Raw genomic sequence first — 19,700 nt, forward strand, 5'->3', positions numbered from 1 at the left:
ATACCGAGAACGGCGGACAAAAGTTAGTTTCTGACTCCTGTTTCTCAGTGTGGAAGGCGCTCTGTTCCCCAGCTTTATGGGACGTTAAATCTGAAAGCTGACCAGCAGATGCTCACCATTAAAACGTCCTGGTTTAAGTGTCCACTTCTTGTGGAAAAGTTACTGCTTAGGATAAATAAGGTTTTCTTTCCTTCCCATTTGCAGCTTGACAGCACTGCAATTATAATGTGGTTCAAGGGGACAGTGCTGCCTCCACAGGACTGGAGGGTCCCCAGGAAGGGATAAGACCGAAGGGCAAGTTGGGGTCACAAAAGAAACAGCACCCATACGTAGTCAATGACTACCCTAAAATAATACACTTCTAGCGACTTCATAGATTTTCTTGCTGTATCTCCAGTCTCCAAACAGAGCCCTATCAGGAAATAACTATCTCCAACTCAAAAGGATCTGAGTAAGGGGTTTCCTTCACCTTCCTTGATATCAGCCCCTGAAAGAACCATCTTGTCCCTCTAAGATGGAGTTCCTTCTTCCTGTTTACTTACACGTCCCTTTTCTCTTTGCCTGGTTTTTAAATTGAATTAAGAAAATGCTTTACAAGGCACTAAGTATTTTCTAGTGATCACCATGCTCACAGGACCAATGCTCACTGTACAATTTAGTGATTAATGAGTATTTTATCTTGGTGTAAGGTAGAGGTAAACAGTGAGCTCCAGCATTGCATGTATAGTCATAGAAACTTAATAAATTTTTACAAAGATTCAGCTATGCATGTTCATAGTTACCGTTCATGGTCACCTGGGCAGCTCATTGGGAAGGAAAGGTGGCCTGGTGGTTGGCAGACACAGGTTCTACCTGGCCAGGCCTCTAACCATCTGTGTAACCTTGCAAGGGTCACTTCCCTCAGGTTCCTGGCCATTGAAAGAGCAATTTAGACCATGTGATTTCTAGGATCCCTTTTGAGCTCTCCTGTTCAGTAAGAAACTCTAGGTCATTTAGTGGAAAGTATACCTGTACATTTTAAAGGAAGGGTTTAAACCGTGGGCAGAACAAGATGCGCTTTGTGTATATCCTTTACTCCTCTGTTATTCTTTTCCTTTGCTGTATAAGCTCTAATTTTTCTTAGCTCTATTACTTATGGATAGGCTATTATTACACTAATGATAGCTTTTTTTCTTGAACATTTTAAAATTAGAAATAATTTTGAATATTATATAAAACGTTCTAACTTGCTCTGAAATCCTCTTTTTCATGCTATGATGCATTGCTCTTTTAAAAGCATGTGCCCTATTTGTAGGTGTTGAATGAACAAGCCATTTACCAGTTCTTCCTTTTGTCTAGCCTTCTTTTTCCAGGTCATCTGCACGACTGATGAAGGAAGTGTTAAGACACCATTGATCCAATATGATACCTCTACTGGACTTGGTAAACAACTCGTATTATACTTGGTGTAACACCTATTCATTTTCCTCAAGAAACACACATATGTTTGTTTATACATACTTGGGGTCTTAATGTATTAGCGCCGACTATACAGAAGAAATTGTGCCAAGTGTTGTCAGGAATTTTTTTTTTTTTTTTTTTTTTTTTTTGAGACAGAGTCTTGCTCAGTCACCCAGGCTGGAGTGCAGTGGTGCTATCTCGGCTCACTGCAACCTCCGCCTCCTGGGTTCAAGCAATTCTCCTGCCTCAGCCTCCCAAGTAGCTGGGATAAGGCACGCACCACCACACCCAGCAATTTTTTGTATTTTTAGTAGAGACGGGGTTTCACTGTGTTAGCCAGGCTGGTCTCAACCTCCTGACCTCGTGATCCACCCGCCTCAGCCTCCCAAAGTGCTGGGATTACAGGTGTGAGCCATCATGCCCAGCCAGAAATTTTTTTAAAAGTCCTCATGGAACTTATATTAGGCAAGGAGTTACAACATACTTTTTTTTTTTTTTTTTTGACAGAGTCTTACTCTGTTGCCCAGGCTGGAGTGCAGTGGTGCAATCTCGGCTCACTGCAGCCTCCAGCTCCAGGTTCAAGTGATTCTCCTGCCTCAGCCTCCCGAGTCATGCCTGGCTGATTTTTGTATTTACAGTAGAGATGGGGTTTCATTGTGTCGGCCAGGGAGGTCTCGAACTCCTGATCACAAGTGATCCACCCACCTTGGCTTCCCAAAGTGTTGGAATTACAGGCGTGAGCCACCGCACCTGAATATACTCTTAAACATACTCTTAAAATGCCAGAATATACTCTTAAAATGCCAAACATTGAATTGTAAATATGGAAAAGACCAGAGAGCTCAAACTAAATGTTTCTCCTAACCACAAGCCCTGTCAATAAAGTATTGTATGACTTCATGTACATAAAGGTGATTTACAGAGGAAGTTAGAGGAGAGATCAGAAGAAGAAAGAAAATATTCAGCCAGTTCATGTTGATCATAATGTTAATAGTCTGGATTCAAAGCCTAGAATGATAAATTTGAAAAGTATCTTTTATCCTCCATAAAAGAGTATGATTGACTGTTGATATCAAGTAATTTAGCTCAAGGGATACAATTTTAATTTTTAAGGAGCATCTTTTAAATTCAGTTTCACTCGCAGTCTCTGAATCTAACATTTGTGATACTTTATAAAAGCAAATTAGAGAAATGCCAAATCTTTTCCATTAAAACAGATTTGGAATTGATATCCTATTTTAAATTCCAGTAATTAATGACATATCAAATTTGCATTTATATGTCAGGTTTTTTTGAAAAATAAAAGTGTCCAAAATTTCTGAAACACAATAAAACATATATATTATTGTCGAAGACAGTTTCAATTTGTAAAAATAACATATTATTCTATGTTTCCAAACTTTACATGTCTGGATGTCATATAAAATTTCCTACAACACTTAATTCCTCTCATATGCTTATTTCATTTAATAGCAGTGTTACGATAGAACAGACTTCATTCGGTATTCTGTTAGCAACTCCAATATTCCCCCAAGTGGACAAGTGGAGGTCTAAGGGACACAGGAATTTATCCAGGAATGCTCTGCTAGCTTGTTACTGGGATGAGAACACCAACATGGATTTTCTATTGACTTCTGGCCTGGGACCTTTTCTTTGCAATGGTTTGCCAAGTTAAGGACACATAAGAATCACCCCAGTGTGCTTGTTTATTATAGTTTCCTGGGCCTCTGGCAGAGATTCAGACTCAAGGAGGCTCAGAATCTGCTCTTTAAATAAGTCCTGCCCAGTGATTCTGACACAGGGCTCAGGACCATGTATTGAGTGATGCCGGAAAACCAAGGTTGCTCACCTTCTAAGCCCTGCCAGTCTAGTTTCCTTGGTGAATGGGAAGTGTGTTGTTCCTGAAGACAGGCCATCAACAGAGAGGGATTTACTCTGACTGGCTGTAGTTTCAGTTTTTCTTTGGATCTGAGGCCCAGTCACCAGAGTTCCAACCCCTGACAGTGAACCTCCCATGTGATGCACAGGTGGAGCCCCTTAAGGTGAAGGGGTACTTTGAAAAGACAGAAGGGAAAGGATAAAGGGACACCATCCTGATATCGAGGTCTTCATAAAAAGGAGAAATCCCTGGTTGGCTCATGAACAAGAACTGAGGGTTTCCATTGTGTCTGGAGGCCAGGCTCTGGGCAGAGCAGAGGGAGGGAACTCTGAGGATTGCGCAACGCTCTGGCAGATTCCAAGATGTGCTGCCCAAATAATATCCGTCGTCAGTTCTAATTTTCATGGTGTAACTTTGAAAAACACTCTGTTCCCTTGCCTGGAGGCAGCCTCCAAGCAGGAGAGTGGCGGAGACCTCATTTTCCTCTGTTCTAAGGGCTATTTCTCTTTTGAGACTTCCCTCGGGCAGGCTGCCCTCCCTTCCCCTACGGGCTGTGGAGCAAGGCGCCCACTGGGCCCATCAGATCAGTTTCTGGAGTTACAGCCAAAGAGTTTTTTCCTCTCTGTGCCACACACAGAGGAGACAACTCTTTTAGTGTGCCACCTAGGCTGGTTTGTTTTTAATCAAATGACACACATTGGTTCCTAATTAGGGGAATTTCGACCTGCTGGAGCTTGATTGGAGTGTTGACTCAACCCTTTATTTTAGAGATGGCAAGCAAAGGTCAGAGTCCAATATTTATTCACAGAGCTGATTGGCAGCAGAGTTAAGGTTGGGAAAGTTTAGTTTTAGTCACTTTCTCTTCCTGCCTTTAATATTTTCACCCCAGTTCTGAACTTTTTTCCTTTAAGTCTTTCCCTTGGAGTGTGAGTGTGAAGTACCAGGCAGGCCCACAAAGTTCTAGGGGAGCTGAAAACGGGGAGATTTGTCCAGTGAGTGAGTAGGCTTTGCAGTTGGGTCTGTTTGTTTTTCTGACCTGGCTGTAGGTATTAGATTTAGATGAGCAGCTCTCTGACTCACAGCTCCACACCAGCCTGTGTGGCCACTGCATTGGATCCACACGTTTCTGTGCTGGCTCCAGCAGTGGCTGGGCGGGAGCAGATCTCTGGCCACCCCACCCCCACCCCTGCCGCACCCCTGCTTAGCTTGCCAAACTGACAACATAATTTCACTGCCTTTGACTGTCCTGCATGATCCTTGTCAGCCTCTCTCCTATCTTCCCCACAAGACTTAATAAACCTGCCTGGCCGGGCGCGGTAGCTCATGCCTGTAATCCCAACATGTTGGAAGGCCGACATGGGCGGATCACGAGGTCAGGAGACTGAGACCATCCTGGCCAACATAGTGAAAACCCATCTCTACTAAAAATGCAAAAATTAGCTGGGCATGGTGGCATGCACCTGTAATCCCAGCTACTTGGGAGGCTGAGGCAGGAGAATCACTTGAACCCAAGAGGCAGAGGTTGTAGTGAGCCGAGATCACACCACTGCACTCCAACCTGGGTGACAGAGCAAGACTCCATCTCAATAAATAAATAAATAAATAAATAAAAGAATAATAATAATAATAATGCTGCCCACCCTTCATCCCCGTAAAGACCTAAGCATAGGGCCTGGCACCAGGTACATTATTGTTAAACATGAGCTACTTTTACTAATACTAACCTCATGTGCAGAGACTCACATCAACTGAACTCTCAATGTGTGAACACCAAGCAAAGGTAAGTGGCCCCAGTGCTAAAAAGATTTCTTTCCATAGGAAGCTTTCCCAGTGCATTTGGGTGATGGTTTGCAGAGCTTTTGCTCTTTAACAGAGAGGCCATGTAAAGACAACACAGAAGCAAACACAGGCTGTTAATATCATAATGGAAAATGGAATCTGATGCTTCAAAATTCAGTTTACACAAAATGTCAGGAATGGGACTGTTGCATGAAACAAGGACACCTCAGATCTCCAAGCAGTGATTTTGTTTGTGACTCTGCAGCAACAATAATAAGGGTCCCAGTCCCTCATGAGAACCCAAACAAGGACTTTGCTCCCAAGGCACACAGTTATGAAACAGGTGACCCTCAAGGTTACTTTGGTAACACCTTTTAAAAATTGCTCCCCACACTCCCATCTTTCCCAGGGATTTGGCAAGGCAGTGGTGATTTCCAACCTGAGCAGCAGCGCCAGAAGTGTCAGCAAGGCCTCTCAAGGGCTGTAAGCATCTCGTTATAACCCAGCAACCCACTGAACCATTACCCCAGCCTGCACACAAGTGCAAACAAGCACCAAGAGGCAAACTGCTTTCAACTCCTCTCTAATTTACGATCAAACAGCAGGGCCAGAGATGACAAAATTGCTTTCTGAAATAACATTTCCCCTTTCTTTCTCTGGGTTTTGCAGGCTTGGTCCTAACAACACCTGGAGAAAAGAAGGGATCGCAGAGCAAAAGCACAGAGTTCTACAGCGAGCTGTGGTTCATAGTGTTAATGGCGATTCTGGGCTTGATCTTGTTGGCCATTTTTCTGTCACTGATACTACAAAGAAAAATCCTTAAAGAGCCTTATATCAGAGAAAGACCTCCCTTGGTACCTCTTCAAAAGAGGATGTCTCCTTTGAATGTTTACCCACCTGGGGAAAACCATATGGTATGTCTGTAGAGGTGTGGCCCCATTTCCCTATCACTGGACTAGAATACTTGTTTTCCTTCTGAGAAAAATGTGTCATAGCCATAGTAACAAGGAACCAGATGTAAGTTATGGTTCACTAAGTGTGGGGACCAAGAGAGGCTAACCCTAGAACAGCTTTCTCAACTTTGGCTGCACATTAGAATCACTTGGAAAGCTTTAAAAAATATCACTGCCTGGACTTCATCCAAAAAATTCTCATTTCCTTGGTCTTGAGTAGGGCCTGAAGATCGGTATTCTTTTCTTCACTCCAAAAGTGATTTTAATGTGTAACTAGGGATGAGTATTTCTGCCCTGTAAGTGTAAGCCAGGGCCTGGTGGAGAAGACTTGTATGTTGAGATTACCTGGGGAAATTATAGGTTGTATTGCTGTGTAATTTGGTGGGGGGGAATGGGCATTAAAAGGGGGAGATGGGGAGGGAGGGGCTAAAGTGTTAGTGGTGCTCAGTCTGTCCTCTGGTCCTGACACCCTGTGCCACAGGGGATGGATGGCTCCTCTTAGCTCTAGACAACTCACTCCCAAAATAGTAGGTCCAGTAAAGGTCTAGTGGGAGAGGGCCTCATCACTTGGTAGTGCAGGACAGTCATTGCCCAGAGCACTCATTGAAGAGTAAAAGGTGATTTAATTCCATGGTGCACTCTGCTGTGAGGCTATGTCTACCTGGAAGAGGAAAGGCTGCATTTTCTAATCCTCACCAGGTACCCATCTGTTCCCCAAAGCTGTGCGCCCACAGGGCTACATCTCCCTGAGGAGGTGCCTTTTTTCCAGTTTGCACTAAGGTTCTATATTAGCTAGTGGCTACCCTTGGCAGTACCAAAATTAAGCACAGAAGCCTGGTCAAGCTGCCTACAGTTCAACATTTAAAAACATAGCGGGGAGTGAACGCAGCAGCATTGTCTGCCTTCAGACCTTTTCACTTTTCCAGCGCTCAGCGATGAATGATCACTGGTTAAGCCCCAACATGGCTGGATCAGACCTAAGTAGCAGGAGTGTTGGGGGCACAAAAGGGCAGTGGGCCCCCTGAGGTCCGTGGTTTGTGGCTGGTGTGGGAGGTAGCAATGGGACAATGATGTGGTGGTGGAGAAGCAAAGAAAGCACTGGCCAACACCACTGGGGCCTTGGCTCTCTCTCTCTCTCTCTAGTCATATCTGTCCCACTCCCCTTCTCACTGATCCTCCTCGGAGCCTCCTTCCTCCCTCAGCCCATCAGACAAGCTCTGAGCACAGGGCCATTGCTGCTGCGGCTCCTTGGGTGACTCACACTCTTGCTTCATTCACATCTCTGCCCAAACATCACCTCCCATTCTATGGAAAATTTCCTAGCCCCGTAACCCACTTCTTTTCTTTTCCATAGGATTTCTCACATAACACTAAATCAGATATGTTTGTCTGACTCCTGAAATAGAATGTAAGCTCCCAAGATCAAAGATCTTGTGGGCCTCTTCCTGTTGTATGTGCCCCAGCACCCGGAACAGTGCCTGGCGTATCACAGGCGCTCCACGAATGTTTGTTGAATGAATGAATGTCGAGTGACCATTTCAAACCACGGGCCGTTTGCTCCTGTTCAGTGAATAGTCATTACGAGATCCTCACTGAAGAGCAGATACTTCAAAATTTTTCGTTGTTAAAGCATAACTTTCTTTAAGGAGCCCATGTTCTTAGAAGGCGCACTGCTGCTGGAGGAAGACAGTGGACGAGAGAAGAAGGCAGGAGAGATCTGTTTAGCCTGGGAGATGAGCTAAATCGAACCTGGGGTCTGTGGAGTGCACAGCGTAGTGAAAGGAAAGTTCCCAAGCACTGCTGGGCACGTCTACTGTATAATGTGAGGTGTGGTTACAGGAAAGCATACCCTCATACCAGCAGTGTCCAGAACTCCTTTCAGTGATATATTATCCTGTCCTTCGACCCAGTCCCTACAGGCAGGCACCTCTGTATCAGAATCCTCCATGAGGAGGAACACTGTCTTCCTTACTTGGTTAACTTAGTGACCAGAAGACACTCCCACTCATTCTTGTGGGGATGTTATGTTACTCTGGATATAACCCCATTGCTCAGGGTTTTAATGAGTCTTGTTAAGCTTCGTTTTGTCAAAGTGAGGACCATGAACTGTCTGCATCAGCATCACATAGGAGGAGCAGGACCTGAAGTTCTGAGGGAGAAACTCAATAAGCTGCCATTTTAACTGGAACCTCAAGAAGTCTGGGCTGGGCGCGGTGGCTCACGCCTGTAATCCCAGCACTTTGGGAGGCTGAGGTGGGCAGATCATGAGATCAGGAGATCGAGACCATCCTGGCTAACACAGATGAAACCCCATCTCTACTAAAAATACAAAAAATTAGCTGGACGTGGTGGCGGATGCCTGTAGTCCCAGCTACTCAGGAGGCTGAGGCAGGAGAATGTCGTGAACCCGGGAGGCGGAGCTTGCAGTGAGCCGAGATCGCGCCACTCTACTCCAGCCTGGGTGACAGAGTGAGACTCCATCTCAAAAAAAAAAAAAAAAAAGAAGTCTGATGCACAGAAAAATTTGAGAACAGCTGAAAATGAAATAATAATATAATACAAATCCTGTATGCAGCGTGCACTGTTTGATAACGAGTAGAAACAGGTGGTGGGAGGGGGCTGGTTAGACCTTGCAGTCCTGACACCACACAGGCTAAGCCACCTCTGGGGACAGACACAGGCTTCAGCTGGGAAAAGCAGACAAAAGAATGTAAACACCTTGTTCCTGCACACCCTTTACCATCAGGGAAATGCACAGTGGCACCCAACTGATTCTTTCACTGAATGGCCAAAACTGAGTCAGGTGTGAGGATGGGAAAGCAAGGAGGGACTGACTGGGTGACTGCCAGGGCTCTGGTCTCAGGGAACTGGCTCATCCTGAGCACGGAGGCTGTTCATTGCAGGCAGGTCTCAGCAGAAGTGAAATCTGGGGTACGCCAGGGCACCGGGTGGAATTCCCCTGAGTCTGTTGAATCATAATTTAATCCTATCCAGTTGACAGAGTGTACTTGCAAGTCTTCTTCTGTGGCTTTTTAAAAATATTTTTAAACCAAACTGCTCTCACAAAGTTGGAGACCATGAGAGACATGTCAAAAATTAGCCAAACTAAAGAGAGTACAATTTGCATTAGTAGAGCAAAATGAAGTCCTCGTTGGTGACCGTGGGCTCCTCATCTACTCAGATGGGAAAGAATCCACTCAAGGGGAAGAATCTGAATAGGAACAAGCCAGAGTCACCTGCTCAGTTTTCCAGATTGACTGTCTTTTCACTTGAGTAGGTCAATGAGCTATGCCCCTGCAGCGCGCGCGCGCGCACACACACACACACACACACACACACACACACACACACACACACTTCTCCCCCTCATTTGACAAGCTCGGGTTTCAGAGCTGGTGTGACCCTCTTCCAAGCACCCCATGTCTTGTGAACAGGTAAGATATCCTTTGAACATCAGTCCCAAACTGGCAAGAGGATTTTAGGCTATACTCTGAATGGAGAGAAATAGGCAGAGGTGCCAGGGAATGAGAGTGTCTTTTGTATTTCATCAACATTTTTCAAGACCCCACAGTATATGATACAGCTAAGTTTAAGCTCAAGTTTTGCTTGTTATTTAATTACTGGTTTGAAGATCCTGTCATTCTCTGCAGTACTAAACAAATAATGGCAGTAGTACTTACCTTAGAAACTAATCAATTAATTTCCACTCACCAAGGGTTTTTATTATTATTATTATTTCTTTGTTTTTTGAGACAGAGTCTTTTTCTGTCACCCAGACTGGAATGCAGTGGCGCAATCTCTGCTCACTGCAAACTCCGCCTACTGGATTCAAGCGATTCTCCTGCCTCAGCCTCCTGAGTAGGTGGGACTACAGGCGCCCACCACCATGCCTGGCTAATTTTTGTATTTTTAGTAGAAACGGGGTTTCACCATGTTGGCCAGGTTGGTCTAGAAATCCTGACCTCAAATGATCTACCCGCCTCGGCCTCCCAAAGTGCTGGGATTACAGGCATGAGACACCGCTCCCGGCTTCACTATGAGGTTTTAGTTGCAAAACCCAAGTTTCTCTCTCTCTCTCTCTCTATATATATATATGTATATATGTATATATACACACATACATACACACACACATATACACATATGCATGTATGTATCATAGGATATATATATATACACACACACACATCACAGCAGTATTACATATGGGTATGACAATGCTGTTGTTGGAGAAATGCAAAGAATGTGTTTAAAACTGTTCCAAACATGGACTGATGCTGCCATTTGTTCTCAGTTTGACTCTGTGGCTGATATATCTGATGTGTCAAGCAATGTCACCCTAAAAAGTTACACCATGCACTTTGAGGTACCTCTGTGTGCTGCATGAATGCATGATCTTTTGCATGGTGTGTTGACTGCACAGTGAAAAGCATCAATGACTTCCATATATCCATTCCTTGGAAAGCTGAACAACATGAGTGAAAACTCTATTAAAAAAAAACAAAGAAAAAGCAGAAACATTTCATTGATCGGATCAGCTAAATCAGAGCCCTCAGATATTTAGAGCAACTAGATTTTCTCTTACGGCACATTCTAGGTCTCAATTATGGAGTGACTTTGTCTTCTGATGTTAATGTTAATATCAGACCTAATTTAATTTGGAGACTGGAATCCTAAAACAAAGGGGGGAATATGGAATGAGAAATGAGGAAGGAGTCAATTTCCCTACACAAATCCCGGACTTTTAAAGTGAAAGACAAACGGAGTTCACATAGTGGACCACCATGAAATAATACTGCTATCGTTGGCTGCTTTGGGGGAGGGGTGTTCTCAAGAGGGAGGCTCTGTGTTGACATGTATGAAGAAGATACCTTGTTCACCCACCATCTGTCTGCCTTGCCCCACCACTTGGCAATGCAGAAAGCTGTTGCCCCACAGGGAACAACAGCCAGAGCACCAGTGCGTGAACTCTCTAGGTGCCAAAAACACTGGCCACCTAACTTGAGTATTAGTTCATCATCATCTTATTCTTACCAAGAAACCCGGGGTCACAGTGTTCCAGGTGCTCATAGCTGCTAAATTCTGTGGGTGTTGTTCCCTTCATTGACAAAGTGACAATTGTCAGGAGACAGTCGTTCCCTTCACTGACAATATGTGAGACACAATCCTCTGTCATATTTCAAGCCCATATTCCTTATATGTGAATCACTCACAGCAACTTCCTTCTCAGGGATTAGCCGATACCAAAATTCCCCGGTCTGGGACACCCATGAGTATCCGCAGCAACCGGAGCGCGTGTGTCCTGCGCATCCCGAGCCAAAGCCAAACCGGTCTAACCTACTCCCAGGGTTCTCTCCACCGCAGTGTCAGCCAGCTCATGGACGTTCAAGACAAGAAAGTCCTGATGGATGACTCGCTGTGGGAAGCCATCATGGGCCACAACAGTGGACTGGTGAGTTGGTTTCCTCATACGGGGCCTTTGCTAAATATCCCAGAAAAATACTGGTGTGGAACTGCCTGTACTTCGCCGAATGCAGCCCCATGGCACTCGCCTCTGAGCATTTACCCAGTGAGGTTTTAACAACTGGTTTACTAGCATTACTACAATTGTTTGATAAGCAGGGTAGAAACTTTGCCTTGTTCTGCTGGTATACAATAGATGCTTAAAAATAAATGCATATTGGTCGGGCATGGTGGCTCACAGTTGTAATCCCAGGACTTGGGTAGGCCGAGGTAGGCAGATCACCTGAGGACAGGAGTTTGAGACCTGCCTGGCCAACATGGTGAAACCCCATCTCTACTAAAAATACAAAAATTCTCCGGGCATGGTGGTGCGTGCCTGTAATCCCAGCTACTTGGGAGGCTGAGATAGGAGAATTGCTTGAACCCGGGAAGTGGAGGTTGCAGTGAGCCAAGATTGCACCATTGCACTCCAGCCTGGGCAACAGAGTGAGACTCTGTCTCAAATAATAATAATAATAATAATAATAATAATAATAATGTATAAATAAGCAGCAAACAAGTTATACTTCATAAACTTGGAGCAGAAGGTGACTGGAAACATTGGAATGGGCTTAAAACAAGGCATAAAGTACAAGCACTTGTTTTACTAAAATAAAAAATTTTAGTATGTCCACGTTTTACTATTGGTATATGGGTGGATGCAAAAAGAATATTTTGTATCAACAGGTGAACATGTTTGCTTTCCAAACACTTAGGAAATGATGACAAATGAGGCTGTTACTATTTATAAGCTTCATCTTTCATAATTTCAGTCCAGTGGGTACAAACAATTAGCTCTTTGAAAGGTAACCTCTTCGTAATATAATATTTATTATCAGCCTCTGAGTGGTTGCGATAAAAATCTTAGAATTTTTGCCAACTATCAAATTTCACTGTGCTGTCTTCTTAGATGCCCGCTGCAGTACCATTCCACTGGGCCAGTGAGAAAATAAACAGATAACCAGCTAGGAAGTTAGCTCCTCTGTTTACTCCTCTGGGGTAAAATTATCCACCTCCATTTCTTTCAATCATCTGCTTCTGTTTTTTGGATTTACACCCCTCTTTCTCCTCCGAGTCCTCACTTTTCCTGCACTGAAAAGTTGATGCTTTCCATGAAGCCTTTCTTGACTAATAGCAAATAATAAAGGGAGTTCCCTGGATCCAGGTTCCCTAACGCTATAAAAAAATGTACAGTCCTTCTCGCCTGTTCAGAATGATTATGTAATATATACATATCTATAATATGCATGATAAAATTACAGGCTGTTTGATGTTGTTGTAACTTCAATTACATTATTTCATTTCAGATCTAAAGTTTTTAAAAGGCAGGGATAATTATATTTGGTTGAAACAAGGAATTGCTAATTGCTCATTTTTTTACATGCAAAACAGCAATTGCTACATGTTCAACATAATACATTGAAAGTTCAGATGAATTATTTCACCTAATCTTCACAAACTGTAGGAAGTAGGTTCTATTGTCATTCTCGTTTTTTTACAAAAAGAACTGAGGTTTAGAGAGGTGAGTGATTTAATGAGAGATTACACAGCTAGCAATTATTTTCATGGGTTTGGGTTCTTAAAAACATCATCTGACTACAGAACTCCTATTTGTAACTATTATAATGTATTGTCATTTTTGCTTGCTTTTTACAGTACTAATAATGGGCAATGTGCAACGGGACTCAGTACAAGCTTTTGAAGGTGCCAATACTTGGCAAGTTATCTGTTTATTATAACATTGTAACCAACATTACTAATCCTATTTGGTAAATACAAAATACAGCACAAGAATGGGAAGAAATGGAACACAAATAGCTTGCATTCTGGCTCTTCCATTTACTATTTGAACTAAATCTTTATATATGTGTGTATATATATGTGTATATATATGGATCACCTGAGGTCAGGAGTTCAAGAACAGACTGGCCAACAGTCTGTTCTTTTGTATTTTTGTATTCTACTAAAAATACAAAAACTAGCTGTATATATATATATATACACACACACACACCCCACACTCTACAGATGAGTAGACTGAGGTTTCTGAGGCTTAGGAAGGTTAAAATATGACACAATATAACCCTCAAACCAGATACACATTTTGAATTAGTCTAAAGTTCATATGTGCATGTGATGTGATCCTTTCAATGAGAAATTTAAGGCAAGGACTGTTGTAGACCTCACCATAGTGTTGAGAATAAAATGTTAAGCCTTTAATACTTATTACTTTTTACATATAATTGATATAACTATAAACTGATAGCAAATACTATTGATGGCAACTATTGTAGCCAATGATGATTGGCTTATTTTTCAGTATGTGGATGAAGAGGACCTGATGAACGCCATCAAGGGTTTCAGCTCAGTGACTAAGGAACACACCACATTCACCGACACCCACCTGTAAATGATGGAAGCCCGGAAGACGTAACCCTTGCAACCTCTGCACCCCTTTCCTCCTGGGTTATCACTGACATGTCATAAATGCTGAAAAGCCATTGTTTATTATCCTATAATTATTTAAAGAAATGACGACTGTTTTCGAAAGCGTTCCTTTTTAATAGAGGTCTAAGAAATGATATTTTTCTGGTTGTCTGAAATGAGAAGTAATATTCATATAAAAATACTTGGTTTACTCTTATTTTGTGGGAGACAAAGTATGTAATTGTCACTTGGTTTCGTTTGGCAGTGATGCTACTGGTTAACTGAATAATCAGTGCCAATTTCAAGATGGCCTACAGTTGTTAGAAGTAGTCGGTTACTGGATCAAAAACTAAATGATTCTATTGAAAGGATGTCACTGCTGTTCATTTCTATCTGCCATTTCTGTCAGGGTTGACATAATCCTGCAAGAACAGTTATTCTAATGATCACAGCTGCTAAATGAAATCCCAAACTTTGCACCAGGTCAATAAACTTTGCTGAAGGTTCTATTTATTTACAATACATAGGGTTACTCACCAAACTTTCTGACAAGGCAACATATAACTTACACATAAATGTCTCTGTTCTTGCATTTATGAATTTTCCAAAAATCTAAGGAGTAAAAGGCTTATTTATACATTTTGAAGAGAAAACAAAGTGTTTCAATAGGAACACCTCTACTTGAACCAATGTTTTTATTTCACATATTTTATAGTTTTGAAACTCTAGTTTCTCTTAAAATTGTCAATTCACTGAATATCAGAGAATACTGATATCTTCAACTTAACACATTGCAAATGTAAACTACTGTTCTATTTGCAATATTTAACTAGGCGGCATGAAATTTTAAAAGGAAAAATGTATCTGTTCCTTCTAGCATTAACATATATACATGTAAAGACAAGACTACACCTATGTGTATATATATCATGTATATATTACTCTGTACTATATCCCTTCTTTTTGGAGAACTACCCATTATTTTAACCATAGAATCATTAAGAACAGATGATATGCAACAGTACCAATTCTCACGGTTCAAAAATGTCTGTCATTTGCTCTAGTTGGATTACAAAGTCATTGGTCCAAGTCCAATGGCATGAAAAATTTTCTTGCAAATCATCCACATAAAATCAAAGACATTTAAATTTGCTCTTCATGGAAAACAGAATAAGAAAACTTCTCATCTTCCTTCATCCTTAAAGGTCCTATTGACCCCAGGAAAATATTATGACTCTGTCTAACACACAATACTCACAATACTTTGTGAATCTACACCCAGAGGCAGGCATAAACTTGTAAAGGGATAGTCTTACTTACTCTGCCTGAAAACAATGAATTACCCCAGGGCCCAACAGTAAAAGATTATGGACTTTTGGGGTATTGAGATTTCATCCAGCTCTGTGAGAGAGCAGCTCCTCAGACTGACCAACTCCTAGACAGTTTGCCAACCATAAGTGTCAAAAGCACAGGCCAATATTAAGCAGAAGTTCTACCACCTTACTAGAACTGCTATAAGCAAAAACATCTGAAATAAATGTGCATATCTGACAGTGACTGTACATAATATGAAATACATAGTTCTCGCCAAGTTTTTATACTTTCTGAAATGAAAACATAGGATTGACTAGTTTACTGATTTTTATTCCCATATGCCGATTCTGGGACAATTAAGTTAGGGCTGGCACAAATAAGCATTAACCAAGGTTGTGTCCAGCTCCTGTGAGCTACTTAAGGTATATAAGGAAGGAGTGGTCACAAACTTGCATCCTAATCCTCGGTGGACTCTTCTAAGAATAGTTTGCTAGTCACAAAGCATAGTCCACAAATACGCTTTGCTTGATTCAGAAGGTTGAGCTTATCCTGATTTTTGAAAAATTAACCTGGTACCTTTATCGCTGTGTATTTTTTAAAGCACAGTATAAACTTTTGACAGAACACACAAAAAAATACAGAACTGCAGGAGATTTTATCTTGGATCATTATCCATTTAATCATCAAATTAGGCATGAACTCAGCTGAATCATTTACATTTTGAGTCCACAGCTTAGGGCAGACAGAAGCCTGTATGACTTCTGCCCAGAACACTGTCCCTTGCTACATGCCTAAGTTTACTTGTATTTATACATTTCACAGAAGAACCCTAAGATGTTGCTTTGCTACTTTAAGTGGTATTGCGTGCCAAGCCTCTATTATACGAACTACAGGCTCGCCCCTAGAGCTTCTGATTCGGTTGGTCTGGGGTGTGTGGCTGAGGCATTAGTACTTCTTAAAGCTTCAGGTGTTTTCATGTTGAGACCCACTGATGTTCCATAATCTGGAAGAAATCATGTACAGGAATAATATACTACGCACAGGGACTATGCTCCTTGGCTCACCACTTCTCCCTTACAAACAGTGAGCAGTTCTCGATGAACCTCTTTCAATTTAAATCTCCTGACTCACGTTTTATCAATTGTACATGCCACATTCTCAGCTTAAGAACTACCATGTTTTGTTATTCTTAACTGTTTGATAAGAGTAAACAGTTGTTTTTTTAATAAACTCTAAGAAATGTGTTTATAGATAATCTATTGTAATTTTCACTAAATGGAACCCAAATATGCATGTTATGGTATCATATACTGATGTAAAAATCATGCTGGCATCCATGAACAACCAGTAAATAAAACATCGTCCAGGTGGAAGAATTCATTAATAAGGAACTTAATTATTTCCCAGTTATCACAAATGAATAGTTGATTTCCAATGCGCAAATATCATGTAAACTAAAGATGGTTTGCTTAATAAATATTTAAATGTGAACTAATTCTGGCTTAATATATTTATTAAAAAATACTCATAACAGCTCTGAGTTACACATAAATGATAAAATTATACCTATTTAAGAAAGTAGGATGTTCTGGATAATTTCTCAACCAACAATGTACATTAGAATGAACTGTGTACTATTATGTATCAACCAGCAGAGATTCAAATTCAGCAGGACTGCAGTGGGAGTGAGGCCTGGGCAACTATATGTGTCTAAACAAGCCTGGGTAAGAGCCAGGAACAGGACCACAGACTCTTGAAACAGGAAGACTTGGGTTCAAAAGTTGGCTCAGTAGGTAATAAGCTGTGTCACTAAGTTATTTATCCCCCGTGGGTCTCAGTGATCTCATCTGTGAAATGAGGATAACATCACTTATCCTATTGGTATGAAAATACTTCTTTCCATGAAAATTACGATTCTGTTTTCATTTTTCATCAATCACACAAAGTACACAGATTTATTTCAACTTTTTTTCTTCCCAACAGCAACCCTAATGAGGTAGATATAATGAAAAAATTTAGGCATAATGGGGTCAATCTGAGAAATTAAGTGTCAGAGTAGACATAAACCACTGCTCTAACATCAAGGTTCAATCTCTTATAAGCAAAAGAAACAAACAAGATTTGACTTGTACTATAATGCAATCTAGTATAGTCAGTTTCCTTTTTATGTGATTCTATCATGTAATAGTTACTACCTTCTTTTTAATGGCCTTTATTCCTGGTCACTAGTCTACTTCTTTCTTTCATTTTCTTACTTGCTCACCCAACTTTCACGTAACTGTGAGAAAGAGGAGGAAGGGTGTAAGATAATTACAATCTTAGTAATTTTGAAATTATGCTTTGCCTAATACTTTCTTTCATTGATAATATAACTTATGGACATATTAAGTTCTCCCTCCCCCCATTTTTTTTTAAATTATGGGAAGAAGCAAAGAAATGAACAAACATATATAGCACACTTTAAACAGAACTGTTCCTTAAATAACTGAAAACACATGGTCATAATCATTTTTATTTAATTGATAAATAAATACAAGAGAACTGTTGTGAAACCACTGGCAATATAGTAAACTTTAAAGATTTTATTTCAACTTCACTCACTTACATTTCTTGGAATGGGGATATATACATTATTCACCAATAAATGCTAATGCTTTAAATTTACAATTACCCTATTTGTAGAAACCTGAAGATCATTCCAATTAAATGAAAAAAAATTGTACAAAAAAGTTCTTTTGCTCTTACAATTCAAAATACATTCAAATTCACATTCTTACAGCAGCCAAAACCTTTAACCCAAAATTCAGAACTGCAGTTCCACAAGTGAATAAAACAGTGTTTTAATTTGATTATCATGATTGTTAACACTGAAAAAAAAAATATGGTGGTTCCTAAAACAAGACAGGTTAGGAACTGGTATGGCTTTCCCTTCTGGGCACTCAAACTTTGCCCTTGATTATTATTTTTATTTCATCTTTTCAAACACAGACAATTGCTCCAACTTGAAAGTTTCAATGGAATTTTGGCATTGAATATTGCTAATGCTTGCTAAGATTTAAGAACTCCCAATGATGAGAATCAGAAAATGACGCACGACTAAATTAAAATCATCCTAAAAGACTTACTACATAGTGGTATCCGGTATTCAATATCAATAGTGTTTTTGAATAACATGATGTTTTTCACAAACATAGCACCTCATCAAATATCTGGTAAACACTTTGCAATCACAATAAGGGTTGGGAGACCAAGTTCCAAAGACAATTATGTGATTCACTTAAAGGTAACAATGCAAGACAAGTCTCAGGCATGATGAAGATTAGGAATGCAGTCTGCTGCTTCCCATGCTCTAAAGGGATGCTCACCTATATGGGCACCATCCTATTAAGATGTGGTACTATGTTTCCAAACCAATAAAAGTAGGTAAGTGTTAAAATGGACTCCTGCTTTATAAATGATCTGTTAAATGTACTTGTAAAATTAAAAAAATTTCCAAAATGTCAAAAGAGATATGATTATTGTATCTCATTATCCCAAGTAATTCTGTTAAAAAGATACTAAATGAAGTCCAATTTTATCTTGTAAAGTTTTAGTGTAAAAACTAATGTATTGAAATTCAGGAAAGTTTAACTTTCATCTAAATGTAACAAAACAACTATTCATTTTGGTGAGTTTTCACAAGCTGTACTCCTGACCTGAAGAATCACTTTTTTTATGCCGAGGCGATGGAGTAGTCTTTGTAGGAGATGGGGACGCAGTACCAGGGGAGTCAGTTCCTCCATCAGAAGTACTTGGTGACGAGACCAGATAGGGAACTTTCTTTCTTCCAAGGAATCCTCCCCCTTCAAATCCTCCTTTCTTCCTAAACTCTATTTTATTTTCATTTTCGTCTTCTGATGACCTTTTCTTGGATTCTGAAAAACCTTCAGCTATTTTATGCACTTCCAATCCACTATCCAATTCTCTCAAACTTTTTATTTCTACTCCAGGAGACTTTCTCTCAGATATATTACATTCCCCTGTCACCCCTTTCACTTCAGCTTGTATTGGACCCAAGTTACCATTTTCAGGGACAGCTCTTTCTACATTTCTGTTCAAATTAATAGTCTGGAAGTCCCTATAACTGTGAAAGCTCTCAGTCCTTCTTGCCCTTGCTAATAAAGGACTTTCTCTGTAAGGCCTCATGGAACCATAAGTAGCTGCTTCATGGATGGTATCATGGTGCTGAAGCTGAAGGCTGAAATACAGTTTTTAAAAATGACAGTTCAGATTTCACTCTTTGGTTTTTCACGAACATATTAATTAAACAACCAATAAAACATACTGTATAAACATATAAAGTGTATTATATCCATATTTCTCTTTATAAAATATACTTATCAAGTACTCTTTATTACATAGACGGT

The 19,700-nt window shown here is 40.7% G+C and overlaps 2 protein-coding genes and 1 pseudogene across 4 annotated transcripts in view; 2 read left to right on the top strand and 1 right to left on the bottom strand.

Annotated features, from left to right (window-relative positions):
• USH2A (usherin) overlaps positions 1–14,183 on the top strand; it is an 801,896-nt gene extending 787,713 nt beyond the window's left edge. Inside the window, exons 67-71 of the mRNA XM_050780502.1 lie at positions 1–22; positions 1,339–1,422; positions 5,768–6,012; positions 11,282–11,503; positions 13,874–14,183. The exon at positions 1–22 is cut by the window's left edge and continues 155 nt beyond it. Coding sequence (XP_050636459.1) covers positions 1–22; positions 1,339–1,422; positions 5,768–6,012; positions 11,282–11,503; positions 13,874–13,963 — 663 coding nt within the window. The 3' untranslated portion in view covers positions 13,964–14,183. The remainder of the gene's footprint in view (positions 23–1,338; positions 1,423–5,767; positions 6,013–11,281; positions 11,504–13,873) is intronic.
• Positions 10,481–10,564, top strand: LOC126945092 (uncharacterized; annotated as a pseudogene).
• A 3,611-nt stretch (positions 14,184–17,794) lies between the features above and the next one.
• KCTD3 (potassium channel tetramerization domain containing 3) overlaps positions 17,795–19,700 on the bottom strand; it is a 57,310-nt gene continuing 55,404 nt past the window's right edge. For all 3 annotated transcript variants that reach the window (XM_050780537.1, XM_050780532.1, XM_050780523.1), the window contains exon 18: positions 17,795–19,531. In XM_050780537.1, the coding sequence (XP_050636494.1) occupies positions 18,970–19,531 (562 nt within the window). In that variant the 3' untranslated portion in view covers positions 17,795–18,969. The remainder of the gene's footprint in view (positions 19,532–19,700) is intronic.

Source organism: Macaca thibetana, chromosome 1 (assembly GCF_024542745.1).
Source record: "Macaca thibetana thibetana isolate TM-01 chromosome 1, ASM2454274v1, whole genome shotgun sequence".
Classification (NCBI taxonomy): Eukaryota; Metazoa; Chordata; class Mammalia; order Primates; family Cercopithecidae; genus Macaca; species Macaca thibetana.